The sequence below is a fragment of the Coregonus clupeaformis genome, unplaced genomic scaffold (genome assembly GCF_020615455.1).
Source record: "Coregonus clupeaformis isolate EN_2021a unplaced genomic scaffold, ASM2061545v1 scaf0710, whole genome shotgun sequence".
NCBI lineage: Eukaryota > Metazoa > Chordata > Actinopteri > Salmoniformes > Salmonidae > Coregonus > Coregonus clupeaformis.
The window spans coordinates 136,397-156,197 of record NW_025534165.1 but is presented as its reverse complement, the minus strand read 5'-3'; the positions used below and the strand labels follow the sequence as shown (position 1 = coordinate 156,197).

Genomic DNA, 19,801 nt, shown 5'->3' with positions numbered 1-19,801 from the left:
TGCTGCTGGTGGACCAGGTTTCTCTTTAAAAATAGATTTGATCTCAATGAGCAAAACCTGTATAAATAAAGGTTAAATAAAAATAACAATAAAAATGACATAGCTGACACCCCATTCTTTCTGCAGACATCTTTGAATCTTAATTCAGAGCAGATATTTAAGAGTTTTTGGAAAACGTGGTCACAAAACGTTTAGGGAGGTTTTACGGAAATTCTGTTACCAAACTTTGCATCTGCACAGGTCTTCCAGTAAATGTGTTTTTTTGTCAAATGTTCAGTGTAACTTGTTAAAAGTAGGCCTTGTGCATAGAGTTGTATGATTTGTTAAACTTTTAAATTTTTTAAACTAAAAAAATGGTTTTTGTTTGGCATACAATTGTAAAGTGAAAAGTCTGAGTCTCAGCGTAATTCCGTTACCGTTGAATTGCCCAGAGACAGTAAACCTAGGCTAGAACAAGGACAGTTGAATATTTACCTTACTGAGGTGATGTAGATAGAATAAAGTAATTTTCTACTCTATTCTTGCTAACACTGTTCTTTCTAAACAAGTCTGCTCTCAGCTTGAAATATACTGATCATAGGAGATTTGATGTGTAATGTAATAAGCAGTACCGTAATTCAAAGAACAGCGCCACAGGAGGCTGCTGAGGGGAGGACGGCTCATAATAATGGCTGGAGTGAATGGAATGGCATCAAACACATGGAAACCATTTATTCCATTATTCCAAGATGTGAAAGTGCGCAGGAGGGCATGAGATAAAGGAGTGTGTAGTTTCGGTGGAAAAAGCTGTGGGGGTGCCCATGTTGCTGGGGATCAGAAATGTCCGTTTATTGCTATGGTCATTAATTGTCCCACACAAATGGAATGGAAATCCCAGAATATTGATTTGGTAGTAGCAGCAGCAGAGATTGTAGTGCAGGGGGGTTTGAGAGAACGGGTTCCATCCAGGATCTGTTAGAGCTTCTTTTTTGTGAACAAAATGTGCGATTCACACTCCGACCTGTGAAATGCAACAATACGCAACACAGCGTCTAGTCTGCCGGAAAATCACACGAAGAAGAAGAAGTAAACAGTGACCAAGAACAGTTTCCAGGTTAGAGTTAACACCCTGGAACTCAAGATATGACTAATTGAACTGCACAGCATCACACACTTACCACATGTAGTCTTTAATTCGCATTGGAGACAAGACGTTGTCGATAGATGTTATATATGTAACGCTAGATACTAACGTTTGCTAAAAATGGCTAACTGTATGGTTTTTCACACTCAAATAGCCTCCATAATGGAGGTGCTAGCGAATGCAGCCGTGGCAGAAATATGTAAACTCGTAGACGACGACTATGCAGTGTTTCGTTTGGAAAGAACTCAAACCCAGAAAGAAAACAGTACATTGCGTAGGAAACTACAGCTACTGGAACTGAAGGTGGCACGGGAGCGCACAGAGAGGACAATGCGAGAGCGCGGCCTCGCCAGTCGTCCCAGTAGTGTCAAGATCCTTGACCGATACAGAGGAATAGCAAGAGGTACATTTTGCAGAAGGCCGAGGCTGCGCGGCCTGTCGCGTCCTGCACATGTGTTCAGATATGAGGGCGGTCCAGCTGCGACATCATCTCTCAGAGAGGACCGTAGGGTCTCTATGTTGCCACCTACTGATATGTAAGTCAATCTCTCAATGCAGTGCATCGCTTAGGAAACGTAGGGGTTTCGAAAGGAGTGGACATTTCGAAAGGAACCATATAAGGAGAGGTGGGGTTTTCTAAAGGTGCCACTCAAGACGTCGTTTGGGTTATCGGACGTTAGTCATGGTCTGCAGAGATGACAGTAAGGAATTTCAGTTATGCAAAAAATGATATGTATATTGTGAGCTGTGTCTTTGAACGTTACCTACCGGTAGCCAAGTATGTAACCTTAAGTTTTTCGTAAATGCAAATCAAATTTGTCACATACGCCGAATATAATTGAAATATCAAGTCATGGCGGTTCTAGTAGTTATGGAATTCCAGCGCTTCTAGTGTTAAGACTCCATTCGAAATCCCCACTTCCTTTTATATGCTACCTTTTGAAATCCCCACTTCTTCTTATATGGTTCCTTTCGAAACATCCACTACTTTAGACACCACCACTTTTCTTGAGGGATGACTGCTCTGAGAGATGACCTCGCAACTGGACCCTATTGAGATGTGTTGCCAAGAATTGGGTCTTGGGCAGTTTTTGGATATTATGCAATAATTCCCTTGATTAATTATCTAACTGTCTTGCTCAAAGACACTCATTCTTACCAGATTCTTGATTTACTGCATTTCCTATTATTTAGGCAATGAAAACAATGTGATACATAGAACATAATACATCAATCAATAAATAGTATATCAAGAAGTTATGAGAAGTGTTACCTTATGTCCTTGCCAATTCTAGACAGTGTCAATAGTGTACACTATAGCATTGACAGTAGCTAACCAAACCACCTCTTTTCCCCCAATCACTCTCTCAGGTGATGGACATCTCACTGGAGACCACAGGAGCTTTGTGAAGCCAGTGGGACACAATACATTGAGAGATGACCAACCAATCACTTTTGATGAGGGAAGTGGAACCTCAACCCAGCATGTTATCTTGATAGAGGTTAGTTTAATAATGTTGCATAAAACTTGTGCTACTTTGTAAATCAAATGTAGCCTGTTTATTTCAGAAAGGCTCCCCTCAGCTATTCACTTGCTTACATGTACATCCTTATTTATCTGCCATAGGGGAGCTTATGAGACTTCCCTACAACATTGTTATACAATTTAACTCATGTACTGATAATAACCTCCTCTCTTCTTGTGTCAGTCTGCAGATACAGAGGCTGCAGGTCCTGGAGTCAAGCAGGAGAGGTCTGAAGGAGAGGAGGACCCACGGCACAGCAGAGACATTCAGACTGGAGCGGCTGGAGCGTCCCCTGAAGCCACAGAGGACCCCACCACCGCCCCAGTGCAGCCCAGGACCCAACGCAGAAGCACGGAGGTCAGTGGAACGCCGAACGCCGTCCTCAAGTCAGAGACCGACACCGAGACTTTAACGGGACTGGGACAACTTGGCTGTCCTCTTGCTCCCCGCTCAGAGTATTTACTTTATGGTAACAGGAGGACGGTTCTGTCCCATCAGGATTCAAGTGACCTGTTACAGACTCAGAATGACCCGTCCTGTTCATACGCTACAGAGACAGAAATGGTACCTGGTGACAAGCCTTTGGTCTTGGATACACAGACTAATCCAATAAGAGGGGACTGGAACCAGTACAGTAGTAGTGTATACTCTGAAGGGTTCCTAGATAAGAAAGGGGAGGGTCTGGTTGTAGATGAGGTGACTGTGAAAGTGGAAGGCGATGCTCCTCTGACATGGAATGCAGACCAGACTCACTTAGGAGAAGGACACTCACAGGGCAACACCAGTGACTACAGGGAAAGCTTTGAGACAAATATAAATGTCGCGACCCTCTCCCCTTTACACGCGTTCGGGGATCGCGACCCAGAGTCCACGTCGATGGGGCCTTCCGATTTACACGGCCGCGTCCTTTTCGATCAGGTGTTGATCTCAAACGACACGGCTAGAGCCCAGGCTCAGGGAGGGGGAGCCACATCAGAAAATAGTAAAGAGAAACGGTTCCTCTGCATGTTCTGTAACAAAGGCTTCAGCTGCCCCCAGAAGGTGGAGATCCACCAGAGGGTCCATACAGGGGAGAAATCCTTCAGCTGTACCCAGTGTCACATGCACTTCACCAAGGCTGGCAACCTGAAGAGGCACCATAGGGTCCACACAGGGGAGAAACCCTTTAGCTGTGGCCAGTGTCACATGTGCTTCGCCCAGGCTGGTGACCTGAAGAGGCACCAGAGGGTCCACACAGGGGAGAAACCCTTCAGCTGTACCCAGTGTCACATGCGTTTTACCCAGGCTGGTGACCTGAAGAGGCACCAGAGGGTCCACATGGGAGAGAGGCCGTTCGCCAGTACGCACTGTGGGAAGAGGTTCTCAGAGAGGAGATACCTCAGGATGCATCAGCAGAAAAACCATTCCACTCTATAAAATAGAAAGTAACCTTTCCACTCGTTAGACATTTAGATTAAACCCTGCATTAAAGGTAAAGATACAATTTCGTTGTTGTCAGCAGAAAATATCCACAGATGCATTTGGAATAATGAGAGTAACAGATTTCAGTGTTGAATGTTCCTGGGTAGAATATTGCATCCAGACATTGTGTGGAACACCTTCCTAATATTGAGTCTACCCCCTTTTGCCCTCAGAACAGCCTCAATTCGTCGGGGCATGGACTCTACAAGGTGTCGAAAGCATTCCACGGGGATGCTGGCCCATGTTGACTCCTATGCTTCCCACAGTTGTCAAGTTGGCTGGATGTCCTTTGGGTGGTGGAACATTCTTGATACACATGTAAACTGTTGAGCGAGAAAACCCCAGCAGCGTTGCAGTTCTTAATACACTCAAACCGGCGTGCCTGGCACCTACTACCATACCCCGTTCAAGGGCACTTCAATCTTTTGTCTTGCCCATTCACCCTCTGAATGGTACACATACACAATCCATGTCTCAGTTGTCTCAAGGCTTAAAAATAATTATTTAACCTGTCTCCTCCCTTTCATTCATCTACACTGATTGAAGTGGATTAAACAAGTGACATCAATAAGGGATCATAGCTTTCACCTGGATTCACCTGGTCAGTCTGTCATGGAAAGTACACTAATGTTGTGTTCACTCAGTGTATGTCCACCACGATGGTTTTAACAACAACAAGGCAACAGTAAACATGTCTAGACAGGGGATGTGCTTGTTCAAAGTTTGGAATTTCAGTTGACTGCTATAGAGCCCTCTTGGGCCAATCAGTGTAATTATGTAAATGCCAGGGCCCGGTTTCCCAAAATGGTTCTAACGATGAAAAGGCTGAGAGAGGAGAGGAGAAAAATGCCCGTCACCTGATTAGTTCAGCCACTTACTAAGATAACTAGCAAGTTAAACTTAGGGGTTGCGTTAACGCATAATTCGGTGTTTTACACGCAGGGAAAAACAAATAAATTGTTTTGTAAACGCATATCTAAAATGCTTCTAATTGTAATTTCTGCTCGGCATCAGACTAATATTGTGCTTCAGTTGCACTTCTCTCCTCGGATGAGAATTCACCAACGGGCATTCTATCAGCAGACAGCTTTTCTCGGTGTAGCCAGCTTACTTTCCTCCGGTAAAATGCAAGATTAACTTTACGCAAAACATTAGGAAATGTAGCTGGCTACATTCTTTCCATGATAAATATTAGAAAGATGATGGCCATGCATCGCTTTTGCAAAAAAAAAGACCTTGCTTTTTCATTGTAAGTTAAATTATCTGATGAAAATGAAGCTATTTTCTGCCGAATTTGTTTCACTAATGTATTTTTTGTGAAGGAAAACTATAGTTGCACATCCCTGATCACACTATCAAAGCAAAAAAAACACTGACTTTCAATATAAAACGTGACCCCTGTCTACACAGCTGGACTCACCTGCTCCCACTTTCTCCTGTTGTGCTATTTGCAAACCAACTGTTCTGGGGAACTGCGGTAAGCTTCATAATGTAAAATAATGTGACCGGTCTAGTGAAGAACGCAATCTGCTTTATCTCCTAACGTATTGCACAAGTTGACTGCATGCATTTACTAAAGTAGCTACAAATATAAAAATGTATTGAAAAACTGCAAATAAATAGTTTATACGGTATTGAAAAACCATCCTGTGGCTATTTCCAAATACCCCAGTATACATGGTTTACATCCCAAGCCTAGTTCCTAATGTTTTGACACTCTGTGCATAAGGCATATACTGTATAAGCCTAAAAAGTCTGTTACTGTTACGTGAATTATTTAACAAACTATTTCAGTGTCTCTGTGCGTCTCCCAAAAGGTTGTAAGTCTTTTGGGATTTAAGTAACGGCCAGAGTCCCGGTCTGCATAGTCAGAGATATTTATTCATTGAGAATTCTGCCATCACAATTTCAGAGTCCATCTTTTATACTCATACGTCATACAAAAACAAATCCCTCCCCTCTGTAGGCGGGCTGTAGTTTTCCACTCTAAAACTGCTCTACTGACCATCAGTTCACACACACACACACACATATACACACATGCATACACACACACACACACACACACACACACACACATCCTACTCCCTGCATTACTCAGTTATTGCCGTTCTCACAATATTCTGCACCATGTTTTCATAACAGTTTCTCCCCTCCCTAAATTGGGAGGCCTCTTTATCTTAGTTTCTCAGTTGTCTTTGTTGTCTGGCCTAACTCTTACTCACATTGCTAAATAGTGGCTCAATGCCATAGCCTTTACTGGTCCTACACTCACACATTTCTAACACATCATACACAGTTTCAGGGTGTAATAATTAGTCATTAATAATTAATCTATCAATTCCACCCTTTGACTAAATATTACACACATACAAAATATATGTTGTTATAGAAATGAATCACATTCATTGAAGTATATAAGTTGGTTTGCATATAAAAACATTACAGGTTCATCAGGGTTACCCCATGATTAAAAGCGTAACGTTACTTTTTAGCAATGGTAACTAGTACATCATACTTAAAACAAGACTTTAATACACAAAATATCATTACAATAACTTTTAAACTAGAGATTTATAGTTCTAGGAAAACATCCAGTCTCAAACTATCTGGATCGTCGTCGTCCTCCACCAAGCCTGGTAGGTCATATCCTTCATTCCTTAGGTCGGAGTCCGGGATTGGGCCGTATCTCACCATCTGTTGGGAAACCGCCTACTCCATCGCCTTGCTCACCAACCCTCGGACACAGGGAATAAGACAACATCCACAAAGAACGAGTATACCCATAGAAGCTATAACTGCACCCAGAATAGTTACAACAATAGTTTTCCATTTACCAAATATGTTATCAAACCAACCGTTTATGGAGCTATCAATACCAGAGTTCTCAGCCAGTTCGTTCGCCAGCGTGGTGAGTCCCTGAAGCGCTTTGGTCACGGACCCGTCCGGTGCTGTATTGTTGGGGATGAAAGTACAGCACATAGATCCAAACAGAACACAAACTCCGCCCCGCTCAGCCAAAAGCATATCTAAAGCTATTCTATTCTGCCATGCCATTAAGCTAGTTGCCGCTGTCTGCTCAGCCAATCCCTTTATTGCATCACGAGTGTGGTTTAAAATCTTTGCTGGTTATAGTAAATATAATTTATTCAATCTATGTTTTTATTAATTGTTGACCACCAGAAAATACTTGATTCAAACCCAGCTGCGATCTGATTCCTAGCTTTGAATTCTTCTGGAACCCCTCGAGGTACTCCTATCCCATCAATATATATCCTTTCATCAAAGGATCCCGGGAGGAGGTCCCGCTTTCTACGTGACAACTCACCAGTCTCTGACACGTTTGATTGTTTGCGTATGTAGGTGAGTTCACAATCTGTTATCACCACACAACCACCAGATGTCAGCACAGGCCTGGTTTTGGTTCCTAAAATCCTCTGGCTGCAACAAAGAGGAGAGATTAGTCATGGTCTCTTTAGTTGTGACATTCTCTGTGTGGGAGCAGGAGCTAAGATGCCCTACCCTGTATCCTATCTTACTAGTCCTAGAAAAACAATAATAAGAATCCCCTGAGACTTCAAACGGAGGCAACCTAGGTCGGGGTGACTTTGTTATCGGGGGATACAGATAGTGCAAGTTACTACAAGACTCCTTCACCACATTCCCAGGTGGCTTGAACAATTTAATCATGGAGGATAAACCTGACGGAGAGTTAAAGCCTGTCAAGGGGAACGGAGTAGTTGTGAACCTTGGTTTGGCTGTCCCACAGGCATAACAGTCCTCTTTAGACATAGTTATTGCCGTATACTGAATCCATTCCAACCACAGGTTAGGATCTCTATACCCCGTCTCCACCTGTACAACTTCCTTCAGGTCTATAGTTTGCACTATCTTCACCACAGCCCCGGTCTCACTACCTCCCTCAGAGAGGTTTACTCTATAGGGTGCCCCAGTTGAAGAGGATATCTCACTTGTCAGGTCTGTAACCTGTTTTAGCATAATTCGGACTTTCAGACAGTACCTACCCTTATATGGGTCGCACTGCCATTTCTGATAATTCCCTACTTTCACAATACTCCACCTGTCCTTAAACTGTGTATGGAGATTGACATATCCCCCGGCTCGGTATGAGCAACTACATAGTCCCAGGATGTACATGGTGACATACATATATATCTCCCATCCTTTACGATACTACCAGCCAGTAGTCCCCAACTCCCCAACTGGTCCGCAAAGACCTCAAAAGGTGATGTCCTTCCCTACAGTCCCTAGTACTTCCCCTTTCCCTACGTCTAGCTGTCTCCTATGCCTTCGTAGACTGTGCTCAGGTATTATTTTATCAACTTGTGTTAGGTTAACTACTACTTCTGGCGGATCAGGAGGGTTTGAGTGTGTTAGGAATATGGCCCCCACAATCAGACAGCTACCTACCGTCAGGAGACCTGTGAATCCCCACCCTCGCCCTGAGAACATGTCAGACGCCAGAGGCCAACCCATTGCTTTACCTTCTATCGAACTCACACAGGGATGATCAGACAGGGTAAGGGAATCTTCGTTAAGGAGCCAACCCCGAGCCCTAGTGGTGATCGGTTCTTTCTCCTAACTCTGTGTTTGTTCGTCAGGTGTAGCTGGGTTTACCTTTTTGCAGTGTGTGACATGCACCCAGGTGGATCTTTCGGCGATTCTTACAGCGAAGGCCGTCACCAACAGGACCTGATATAGACCTTCCCAACGGGGCTGCTTCCAGTTTTTCTTCTTTAAGGATTGGATCCACACCCAGTCACCTGGTTGGATGGAGTGGGTTACCTTCTCCTTTAGTTCACCTGTGGGGCACAAAACCTCTGACATACAGGTGTGGTTAATAAACTACCTTCTCACGTGTTCTGCTAGGGTGCTCTCTAGTTCTATGTCTGCCTGTCTGGTCCTGCCAACTGTGGCATTCTGTAAGGTCTTCCAAACACTTTCTCAAAGGGGGATAACCCATCTTTATCTGGGGTTACTCTAAATTTCTTCCCTTCACTCTGTGATAACTCTATAAAATCAATTTCCAATTGCTGGAAAGGGTACTTAGCCGGAGGATACTCACCCTGAGGTGCCCTTTATCTGCCCTGGTGATTATTTTGAGCACAGATAACACATCTTGAACAAACGTTTTATTTTTATTTTTTTAAAATAATTTGTAATCCCATATGCAACAAAGTGTTGTCTAATCTGCTCTACCATCCATCCCTCCTTTTGACACATGTCACTGCCCATGTGTCAATATTACCACCTACCTAAACAATCACTTAGGTAAAATTGGTAATTTATCATCCAATTGCCATCCCTTATTTTTATAAAAATTTTTAGACTGTCCCTTGCTTCTTTATTGCTCCTATCTTCCTCATCTCATTACTAAATAAATTATCTAGGTAATAGCTGTTTCGCATTAGATTGTGCCTTCCTCTGATTACTGCAGCTCATTGCATTAATTTAGTTTCAAATACCAACTTGTTGTTTATTAAAGCATACTAAAAATGAAATTTAAATGACAACATTTGATAATACCTCAATTTACTTCTATCCCGTAATAGTAATCCAAGATTAGTACAATTGACTAGCAACAGGTATCCCTCATTCAGGGAAAGCTCTCTCTCTCTTCTGTTATTTTATGGTTCAAATCATATATATTATTACCAAATTATAATCTTCTTCACACTTTTCACAGTATTATAAATTACCCTCAACTTGGTAAAATAAACTATCTTAAAGTCCTCCTCTCATGCCTTTAGAATTTACCAGTGTGGATGATTAATTAACACCAGAAAGTTAAAACAGAGTTCAGAGGCAATTGAAAGTATTCAACGAACTGTTCCATCCCATAGTATACCAAACATGACCATTATTCTAAATATTTCATAAATGTTACTTATCCCAAGTGTTCATTAAGTCCTCATGACATTCATTCTCATAAGAAATCATATATACCCCAAACTCAGCCAAAACCGAAAAACTCCATAAAATTCACTGTGCGTGCTCCTCCAAGACCTATCACCCTTGACCTGCTGAAAACCCCCCAAAATTGAAACAACAACCCTTTATAAACATCATACTAGGTGTGTTGTTTTTTATTTGAAAACCCCAATTAAAAAACAACAACCAAACAGCCAGGTCATGAGGACTCCTGATTTCTCTCTTCCCCTTCTGCCTACAGTTTCTTAACTGGTGCCCTTTCCTTGCACAGTAACTACACGGTTCCTCACATTCTCTAGCAAAATGTCCCGTTTTGTCACAATTGTAACACTTCCACTCACTCCTGTCTCCACTATTACCATTTCCTTCTTGTCTGTCTTTGCTACCGTAACCTCTCTTCTCTCCTAGGTATTGACTAATGGTCTCACTGTCTCTAATTCAACACAAAACCCCATCATCAAATGTACTCCCAGCAGAACTGAAAAAAACAAAACAGACTGTGATTTCCAGGACACTGCACCTTTGTTTCTGGCCTCACTATCTCCCAGAGAATTGGCCCTCCCTCAAGGTCCCTCCCAATCTGCTCTTGGTAAACTGCAAACCTTTTATTGCTTCTGGTTTCATAGGGTAATTCTTCTGATATGGCCTATGATTAGATTTGGGTATCACCTGTACTGGAATTACCCCTTTTATTAATCCTACGTCTGCTGGACCCCGGAACCACAAATTCTCTGGAACTTCTTTTAAGTCTGACTCCTGTTGTTCTGTCAACCGGTATTCCTCTCCTCAGCATCTGCTATTCTCATCTAAATGTACTATCTGTGGATGGGCTGTGTTCATCGCCACTCACAATATTGACCCAATCAGTGATCCTCTTACCCTTGGATACCCACTGGCCCATGTCTTTCCAGTCCTCTGCTGGCTCCTTTGCTAGGGACACATGTGGGCTCCATCTTTCCCTGAACATTGGGGCCCTAGTTCCACCTCCACTGCTGCGTGGGTGTTGTCATAGTGAAACCATTTCAAGGCTATAGTCCTTTCTGTGGTTTTAAATAATGCTTCCTCATAGATTGCATCTGGACCTGGGTGTTTGTTATACCAGAGAGTACAGTGTAGGTCATCAGGGGACATTTTAGTGGGGCCTGGTACTACATCATCAGCAAGTTCCATCAAGGTTCGGGGAATATCAGTTATTCCCCCCCCTTAACAAATCTTGGCTATACCAATAACATGGCTCCCCTTCCCCACAGACCACCATATTGTCTCTGACTATGTGTACTTTCATTCCTCTCTCAGTGGAAATGACGGCCACATTCAATTTAGTCATTACATCACGTCCTAGTAAATTTACCGGACACAGCTTAGATATCAGGATGGGTATGGTTGCCTCTCCTCCTGATTGGTCATGTTTTAGGGTTATTGGGGCTGATAACCTTTCAATAAATTGATGACCAGAGGCAGATCACACTATGATTTTCTCCCCATCAATCCTGACTCCATCTGGCTTGTCTGTTGCACAGATTGCTGTCCTGCAGGCTCCCATATCACAAAGGAATGTAATTTTCTTACCCATTACTGTCAATGTCAAATAAGGTTTCTGTTCCTGTTGAAGTGCTAAGTCAATAGTAGCCAATTCAAACACCTCACAATTTGGATCAAAGGGTTCCTTAGTCTTCCCCTCACTAGAGTCTACTATTTCTCCCTCAAGGACTAGTCACGCCTTATCTTCCTCTTCCTCACGCTCAAAGCTGGGGGATGGACTTCTCTCTCTCTCTTCTCTCTTTTCTCTCCCCGGTTTCCCTTCTTGCCCTCTCCTTTATGTTTGCAGCGGGAAAAGTTATGGCCTATCTTGCCACAGTATTTACACGGGGCCTCACATTCTTTGGCGAAGTGCCCCTCCTTGTTACAGTTAAAGCCCCTATTCTCCCCCGTGGCCTTCACTCTTTCCTGCCTTATCTCCTCTCTCTCCTAAGTTTCTAGTTCTACCCGCCATCTCTCCCAGAGTGGCAATTAGTTACTCTGCATCTTCCTCTTCTTTCTTGGCTCTGTCCTGTCTGGTATTCTGCTCATGATGGATTGCATGTCTCTCTGAGGCTATTACACAATTCAGTTATTTTCCCAACATACTCTCCGTGATCGGCCCATGGCAAAAGTGTCCTCTGGGCATCCCCTGAAACCCACTGCCCTCTAACGGCAGCCCAAACCTTACTATTCCTGTTTTGGGGTGGGTCATTCCTTCTACCGCTCTGGCCACGTCCTCTGTGTTCATGGCCTGTCTGCTAAATGGCATATTATTATTATTACTGTATACATCTAAGGTTGCTGGGGCCCCTTTCATTCCCCGCCAATAGATTAGGTAAGGCTATCAGTGGGTACTGGCCCCCTCCTACTCTCTCTCTCTCTCACTGCTTCTTTCTCCTTTACACACCTTATGTATCTGTTTAAGCATGGATTCGAGTTTATCTGCGTCTAGACGTCCCTCAAAACCATACCTCTCCCTCCACCTGGTTACATAATGGAGATTTCTTCTATCCCTGGATTCCATTTTAATTACATCAAGTATTTCTCTTCCCCAGTAAATTCTGGGACCTCTTGTGAGGATTTGCCCCCCATGGTTGGTACTGTTAAAAATCCCTTAGCCACCTCTACTATATAACAAGTCAATTTAACAAGTAATTCAAAACAGCTTCACACAACAACACCTTGAATCACCCCTTCCTGTATATGTAATCTTGACTAGTCCCCCAGAATTATCTCATACTTTACAGAGGGATTTATCCCCACAATGTAATCTTGATAATTCCTGACAGTCTCATACAACAGGAATGGGTTCTTCCTCCTCTATACAACCACCTGGAATTATTCATAGATGTGACTTTTGAGCAAACATTAGGTCTCACACGTATACAACCTTATATGATTATTGGTTAACACCATCGGTAACCCAGAGTTTATAAGGCTCCAGAACGGATAGAGTTACAGCAAAATCTACAGTTGTTTGTGACTTTTGACTTTCTATTTCTCACACATGCTATTTTAATTCCTTCTGGTGTACTTTTTGTATTTGTTTAACCCAGATTATTTGTTGACTGTTCTATAATCTCTTACAGGTTACATCCCATAGGTGTACTTTTAATAGTTCCTTCTATTTCAACACCGGGTAGTTTCTTTTGGTAATGGCTTATTACCGTGATTCGTTACGGACCCACCAACAGGTTGACTAGTCCCCCAGAATTATCTCCTACTCTACGGAGGAATCTATCCCCACAATGTAATCTTGATAATTCCTGACAGTCCCCTACATTTCACTTAAAATGGCTACGCATTGATCAATTTGCTACTTTTCAATATTTTAGCAAGATGTCAAATCAATTTCACCAAGTAATGAATAAAGACTACTGACCTTATCCTTGCAGCCGAGATTCAATGTAGGTTTGGATTCCGTCACCGTCTCTGTCATTAATCAGGTGTCCTCTGGCCTGTTTTAACCCTTAATGTCAAAGGGCAGGACTTTCTATTTACGAATGTATCATTCGCCCGTCGACGGTTTTCAGAGTTACCTGGAATGACAGAAACAGGGTATTGGAATCCGGCTCGAAGGACCAAGCTGTTACGTGAATTATTTAACAAACTATTTCAGTGTCTCTGTGCGTCTCCCAAAAGGTTGTAAGTCTTTTGGGATTTAAGTAACGGCCAGAGTCCCGGTCTGCATAGTCAGAGATATTTATTCATTGAGAATTCTGCCATCACAATTTCAGAGTCCATCTTTTATACTCATACGTCATACAAAAAAAAAATCCCTCCCCTCTGTAGGCGGGCTGTAGTTTTCCACTCTAAAACTGCTCTACTGACCATCAGTTCACACACACACACATATACACACACACACACACACACACACACACACACACACATATCCTACTCCCTGCATTACTCAGTTATTGCCGTTCTCACAATATTCTGCACCATGTTTTCATAACAGTTTCTCCCCTCCCTAAATTGGGAGGCCTCTTTATCTTAGTTTCTCAGTTGTCTTTGTTGTCTGGCCTAACTCTTACTCACATTGCTAAATAGTGGCTCAATGCCATAGCCTTTACTGGTCCTACACTCACACATTTCTAACACATTATATACAGTTTCAGGGTGTAATAATTAGTCATTAATAATTAATCTATCAGTTACATATTGTGTACTAATTCAAGGGTTTTTTGTTATTTTTTACATTGTAGAATAATAGTGAAGATATCAAAATTATGAAATAAAACATATGGAATCATGTAGTAACCAAAAAAGTGTTCAACAAATCAAAATATATTTTATATTTTAAGATTCTTCAAATAGCCACCCTTTGCCTTGATGACAGCTTTGCACACTCTTGGCATTCTCTCAACCAGCTTCACCTGGAATGCTTTTCCAACAGTCTTGAAGGAGTTCCCACATATGCTGAGTACTTGTTGGCTGCTTTTCCTTCACTCTGCGGACCGACTCATCCCAAACCAGCTCAATTGGGTTGAGGTCGGGGGATTGTGGAGGCCAGGTCATCTGATGCAGCACTCCATCATTCTCCTTCTTGGTCAAATAGCCATTACACAGCCTAGAGGTGTGTTGGGTCATTGTCCTGTTGAAAAACAAATGATAGTCCCACTAAGCCCAAATCAGATGGGATGGCATATCGCTGCAGACTGCTGGTTAAGTGTGCCTTGAATTCTAAATAAATCACAGACAGAGTCACCAGCAAATCACCCCCACACCATAACACCACCTCCTCCATGCTTTACGGTGGGAAATACACATGCAGAGATCATCCGTTCACCCACACCGCGTCTCACAAAGACACGGCGGTTGGAACCCAAAATATCAAATTTGGACTCCAGACCGAAGGACACATTTCCACCGGTCTAATGTTCATTGCTCGTGTTTCTTGGCCCAAGCAAGTCTCTTCTTATTATTGGTATCCTTTAGTAGTGGTTTCTTTGCAGCAATTTGACCATGAAGGCCTGATTCACTCAGTCTCCTCTGAACAGTTGATGTTGAGATGTGTCTGTTACTTCAACTCTGTGAAGCATTTATTTGGGCTGCAATTTCTGAGGCTGGTAACTCTAATGAACTTATAATCTGCAGCAGAGGTAACTCTGGGTCCTCATGAGAGCCAGTTTCGTCATAGCGCTTGATGGCTTTTGTGACTGCACTTGAAGAAATGTTTCGTATTGACTGACCTTCATGTCTTAAAGTAATGATGGACTGTCATCTCTTTGTTTATTTGAGCTGTTCTTGTCATAATATGGACTTGGTCTTTTACCAAATAGGGCTATCATCTGTATACCACCCACCTACCTTGTCACAACACAATTGATTGGCTCAAAAGCATTAAGAAGGAATGAAATTCCACAAATTAACTTTTAACAAGGCACACCTGTTAATTGAAAGGCATTCCAGGTGACTACCTCATGAAGCTGGTTGAGAGAATGCTAAGAGTGTGCAAAGCTGTCATCAAGGCAAAGGGTGGCTATATGATGAAACTCACTATTTTGGTTACTACATGATTCCATATGTGTTATTTCATAGTTTTGATGTCTTCACTATTAATCTACAATGTCGAAAATAGTAAAAATAAAGAAAAACCCTGGAATGAGTAGGTGTGTCTAAACTTTTGACTGGTACTGTATATGTGTGGTGTATTTAAAAATTGTTTATGTTTATTAATAAACACAAAATGGGACTTATCATTCTAATACTTTTTTTCTCATTGAGACTCTCTTTAGTATACATCACATCTGATCTCACCCTATTCTGCATACACCCAGCAGCGCTTTATAACCATTATAGACTTACTAAATATACCTACATACCCACACACTAACAAACACCTACTGTACATGTCACAATAGTTCTTACCCACAACATCATATTTATGTCCACCATGATGGTTTTAACAACAATTAAGTCATTCTGTAACTACAGTATAGGACTCAAACATAGTTGGGATGGGTAAACACTCCATGTTGAAAGTGTGTTTATTATCTGTGTGTACGTACCTGAGGGAGTGTATGTCTGTATAATCTGTATCACCTGTCTCTTCCAGGAGGAGGAGGGTCCAGAGGTGCTGCTGGTGAAGGAGGAGGGATGTGAGGAGGGTCTGGGGAACCCTGAGGGGACTATGGTCATGGAGGACAACCAGACTACACCACCTCCTCAATCCACAGAGGAACCAGCTGAGCAGCACAGGACCACTCACAGTCTCACTGAGGTGAGTCCACTGTGAACTACTGTCTGAATGGTATTAGGTCAGGGTCTGTATCCACAAAGCCTCTCAGAGTAGGAGTGCTGATCTAGGATCAGTTTAGCCTTTTAGATCATAATGAATAAGACTATATAGACAGGTGGGGACCTGATCCTTGATCAGCACTTCTACTCTTAGACTCTTTGTGGATACGTCCCTGGGCATCTCAGAAAAGGTCCTAGGAATCCAGTTCAAACCTGTTTTAAGACTAAAACCACTCCCAGCTCAGAGTAGGTGTTAGGATGATGTTAAGACACTGCCCAGACAAAGTCTGAGCCAGGACTCATAAAAGTTTATCCGTTGATAATCACGACATCTTGAGGTACCGCAAAGGAAAGATAGTGATGACAGTCATTGGCATTGTCACAAATGATGGGGAATAACCAATCGCAATGAGGCCTCGCCAGCTGTGAACTCTATAGCAGTGGTTCCCAAACTGTGGGGAGGCAGGGTGGAATTTCAAAATTGGATAGTGCATAATCCGTTTTCCTCTTGTCATGTCAGTCATTGCATGTCCAGATCAACTAGCCCATGTCAGCTAACATTTTTTAGCCCATAGATTTGGTTGTAATGCCTGAGTCACTCAAATATCGCAGGATGTTCCCCAATGCTGGAAGGGTCTGAGGGAAACGGTTTGGGAACCCCTGCTCTATAGAACGTTTCAGACAACCACAATGAATGTGACTGTGAATGTTGCAATGGTAAAACAGTTGATATAACATTTTCGCCTGACACCATCACTTCGCCTACTCTTAATTATTGCCCAATATGTTGGCATGCAGAGCCTTTTTTTAAAAACCAATTATGATGGTTGTTAAAAGCAAAATGTTGACAATATTGCTGTTATATCAACACACTCGTCACTCCTTTTGAACAACTCTATATCGCTTTGGCACAGTAGGCACCAAGTCACTTGCCGATAATGTTGCGTACAATGTTTTACTAAAGGTCTATCATTTTCATCGAACACAATCAAAGTTAACATAAGCTCTAGATGCCTTCCATTGCTACAAAGGGATAACTTGAAAATAACATGATGTAGGAAATTAGATAATCAAAAGAAAAACGTGTTTATTTATTTAGCCTAGTGGTTATAAGTATTTAGGCATATCATGTGAATTAAGCCTCGTGAAATCATTGTCAAAAAGCGCAAGAGATACTGTTGCATGTAGGTCTAGATTATTTATGGTTTGATCATATAGAAATATTATTTTAACAATTCAAAAGCATTTTCATGTGCCACATGAACCACTGACTCGCTCCCTATTTACCCATTAGAGTAGGAGTAAAATGTCTCTATTCTCAGAACACAACCAATTTGTGGATACGGGCCCAGGTCTTTATTAATTTTGTCTTAAGTGTGGGCCCATGCCTTTAAAATTATCAAAGCTTTAAAGAGTGTCAAGTAATCAGATCAGCTAACACATTTGCTGCATAGTATCAGATCAACTAACATGTTTGCATAGTACTTATAGCAATGCCTTATTGCCCAATCAGAAGATGCTCCATAGCAGGGTGCTCATATCAGATTTCATGATCCAACATCCTCTCACTCTGTATCTCTTACAGTCAGTAGACATGGAGGATGGGAAGCCTGATCTGCTGCTAGTCAAAGAGGAGACAATAGAAGATGGACCAGAGAGCATTGACCTGCTCAGTGGACTAAAGATGGGGGAGCAAGGTAAGGGAGAAATACATATACCTACATACAGTAATAGATCTTCAATGGGAATGTTTTTTTCTTCATTTTCTTCATTCATAACACACATTATAATGTATGAACTTGAATAGGTAATTGACTAAAAAAACTGCATATGTAGAGTTTTCTCTGCCATGTTTGTGAAGTCTATTTTGTAAACTCTTCCTGCAGGTGGTTGGCTGGAGGCTAACAGAAGAGACTGGGCGGCCATCTTGGATTCTCAGACCCAGACGGGTGCAGCCAAGAGCGCAGGGGACAACTTCACTGAGCAGGCCAGGACCAGAGGGGACACAGTGAAGGTCAGTGGATGGGACAGCGTCCTCAACTTTGGGCTGGAGAACAACACTGTTAACCACAACCAGAAACAGACAGTCGAACACAAAACAACAACCAAACTTAGTCTCCATGACAACAGACTGGCTGAGACCAGGACGATGCATAGATTTGGTCTGCGGGGACGGGGAGGTGTCCGTATGCGGTGGGAGAAAAAAGACACAGACTCGGCTAGCGATGCTCCGTCCTGCTCCTATAGTTGTGATTCAGAGAGACTGATGGCGCCTCAGGTTAACCCCCTAACAGGTGCTGCCTTCAGCCTGCCTTCTATAGGATCTATCAACTGGAACATGGATCCTGCGACAACACAGACACTCCCTGGCCTTCGTCCTCCTCACACTCTCCTAATGTTAAACCAGACCTCAGACAATGCCAGTGCCTCAACACTAAATGGCTACACAAGCCCATTGACAAATGACTGTAGTAGTAATGCTATCAGCAGATCTGGTGGCAAAGAGAAGCGCTTCCCGTGTTCTTTCTGTGGGAAAGCCTTCAGTTTCCCCAAACAAATGAAGAGCCACCAGAGGATGCATACAGGGGAGAAACCATTTGTCTGCCACCTATGCCGGGCCAGTTTCTCCCACCCGTCCAACCTGAAGAGGCACCTGAGGGTCCACACAGGGGTGAAACCCTTCAACTGTACCCAGTGTCACATGCGCTTCTCCCAGGCTGGCCACCTGAAGAGGCACCAGAGGGTCCACACAGGGGAGAAACCCTACAGCTGCCCCCAGTGTGAGAAGAGGTTCTCCCACCAGCACCATCTGAAGATGCATCTGAAGATCCACACAGGAGAAAGGCCGTTCACCTGTACACACTGCGGGAAGAGGTTCTCAGAGAGGAGCTACCTCAGGATACACCAGCAAAAAATGCACACAGCCCATGAATAGATTATAGTGATATGTAGTATTAGCTAGTATAGTTTAAAGTGACTGTTACGGATACAGGTATCCTGTGTCTTTTGTGTTTTTCCTCTCCTTCTGCCCTAATCACAGGTGTCCTGTATGTTCCTGATTGGTGGTCGTTGGGGTGTCTGCTGATTGCTAAGGTGGACCAATCAGTGAACATTCCTCTGCATTGCACCACCTGTTTCTGGTTTTTCAATCACACATCCCATTGTTTAAAAGCCGGTCAGTTGTGTTTGTTGAGAGAGACTATTTCCGTATGTGAGTATGGATACTGTGGTGTCCTGTGTTTTGTTTACTCACTAAGTTGCTGGTTCCTCTGTTTGGTAACTTTGTTAGACTACTTTTCGTATGTGAGTATGGATACTGTGGTGTCCTGTGTTTTGTGTACTCACTAAGTTGCTGGTTACTCTGTTTGGTAACTTTGTGTGTTTCTGGGAAAAGGGGAATTTAAGCAAGTTGCCCTTGGGCGTACATTACCCGTAGGAAGAAAACTGTCTAAAAACACTAGTTAGACCTGAGCGG

The 19,801-nt window shown here is 42.8% G+C and overlaps 1 protein-coding gene across 1 annotated transcript; it reads left to right on the top strand.

Annotated features, from left to right (window-relative positions):
• The first annotated feature begins 1,091 nt into the window (after positions 1-1,091).
• On the top strand, positions 1,092-19,312 carry LOC121556654. Its single transcript, XM_041870536.2, has 6 exons — positions 1,092-1,526; positions 2,495-2,625; positions 2,833-3,006; positions 16,145-16,309; positions 17,912-18,023; positions 18,213-19,312. Exons 1-6 carry the CDS (start codon positions 1,244-1,246, stop codon positions 19,259-19,261), a joined length of 1,914 nt encoding a protein of 637 aa, XP_041726470.2. The 5' UTR covers positions 1,092-1,243; the 3' UTR covers positions 19,262-19,312.
• Positions 19,313-19,801: the final 489 nt, after the last annotated feature.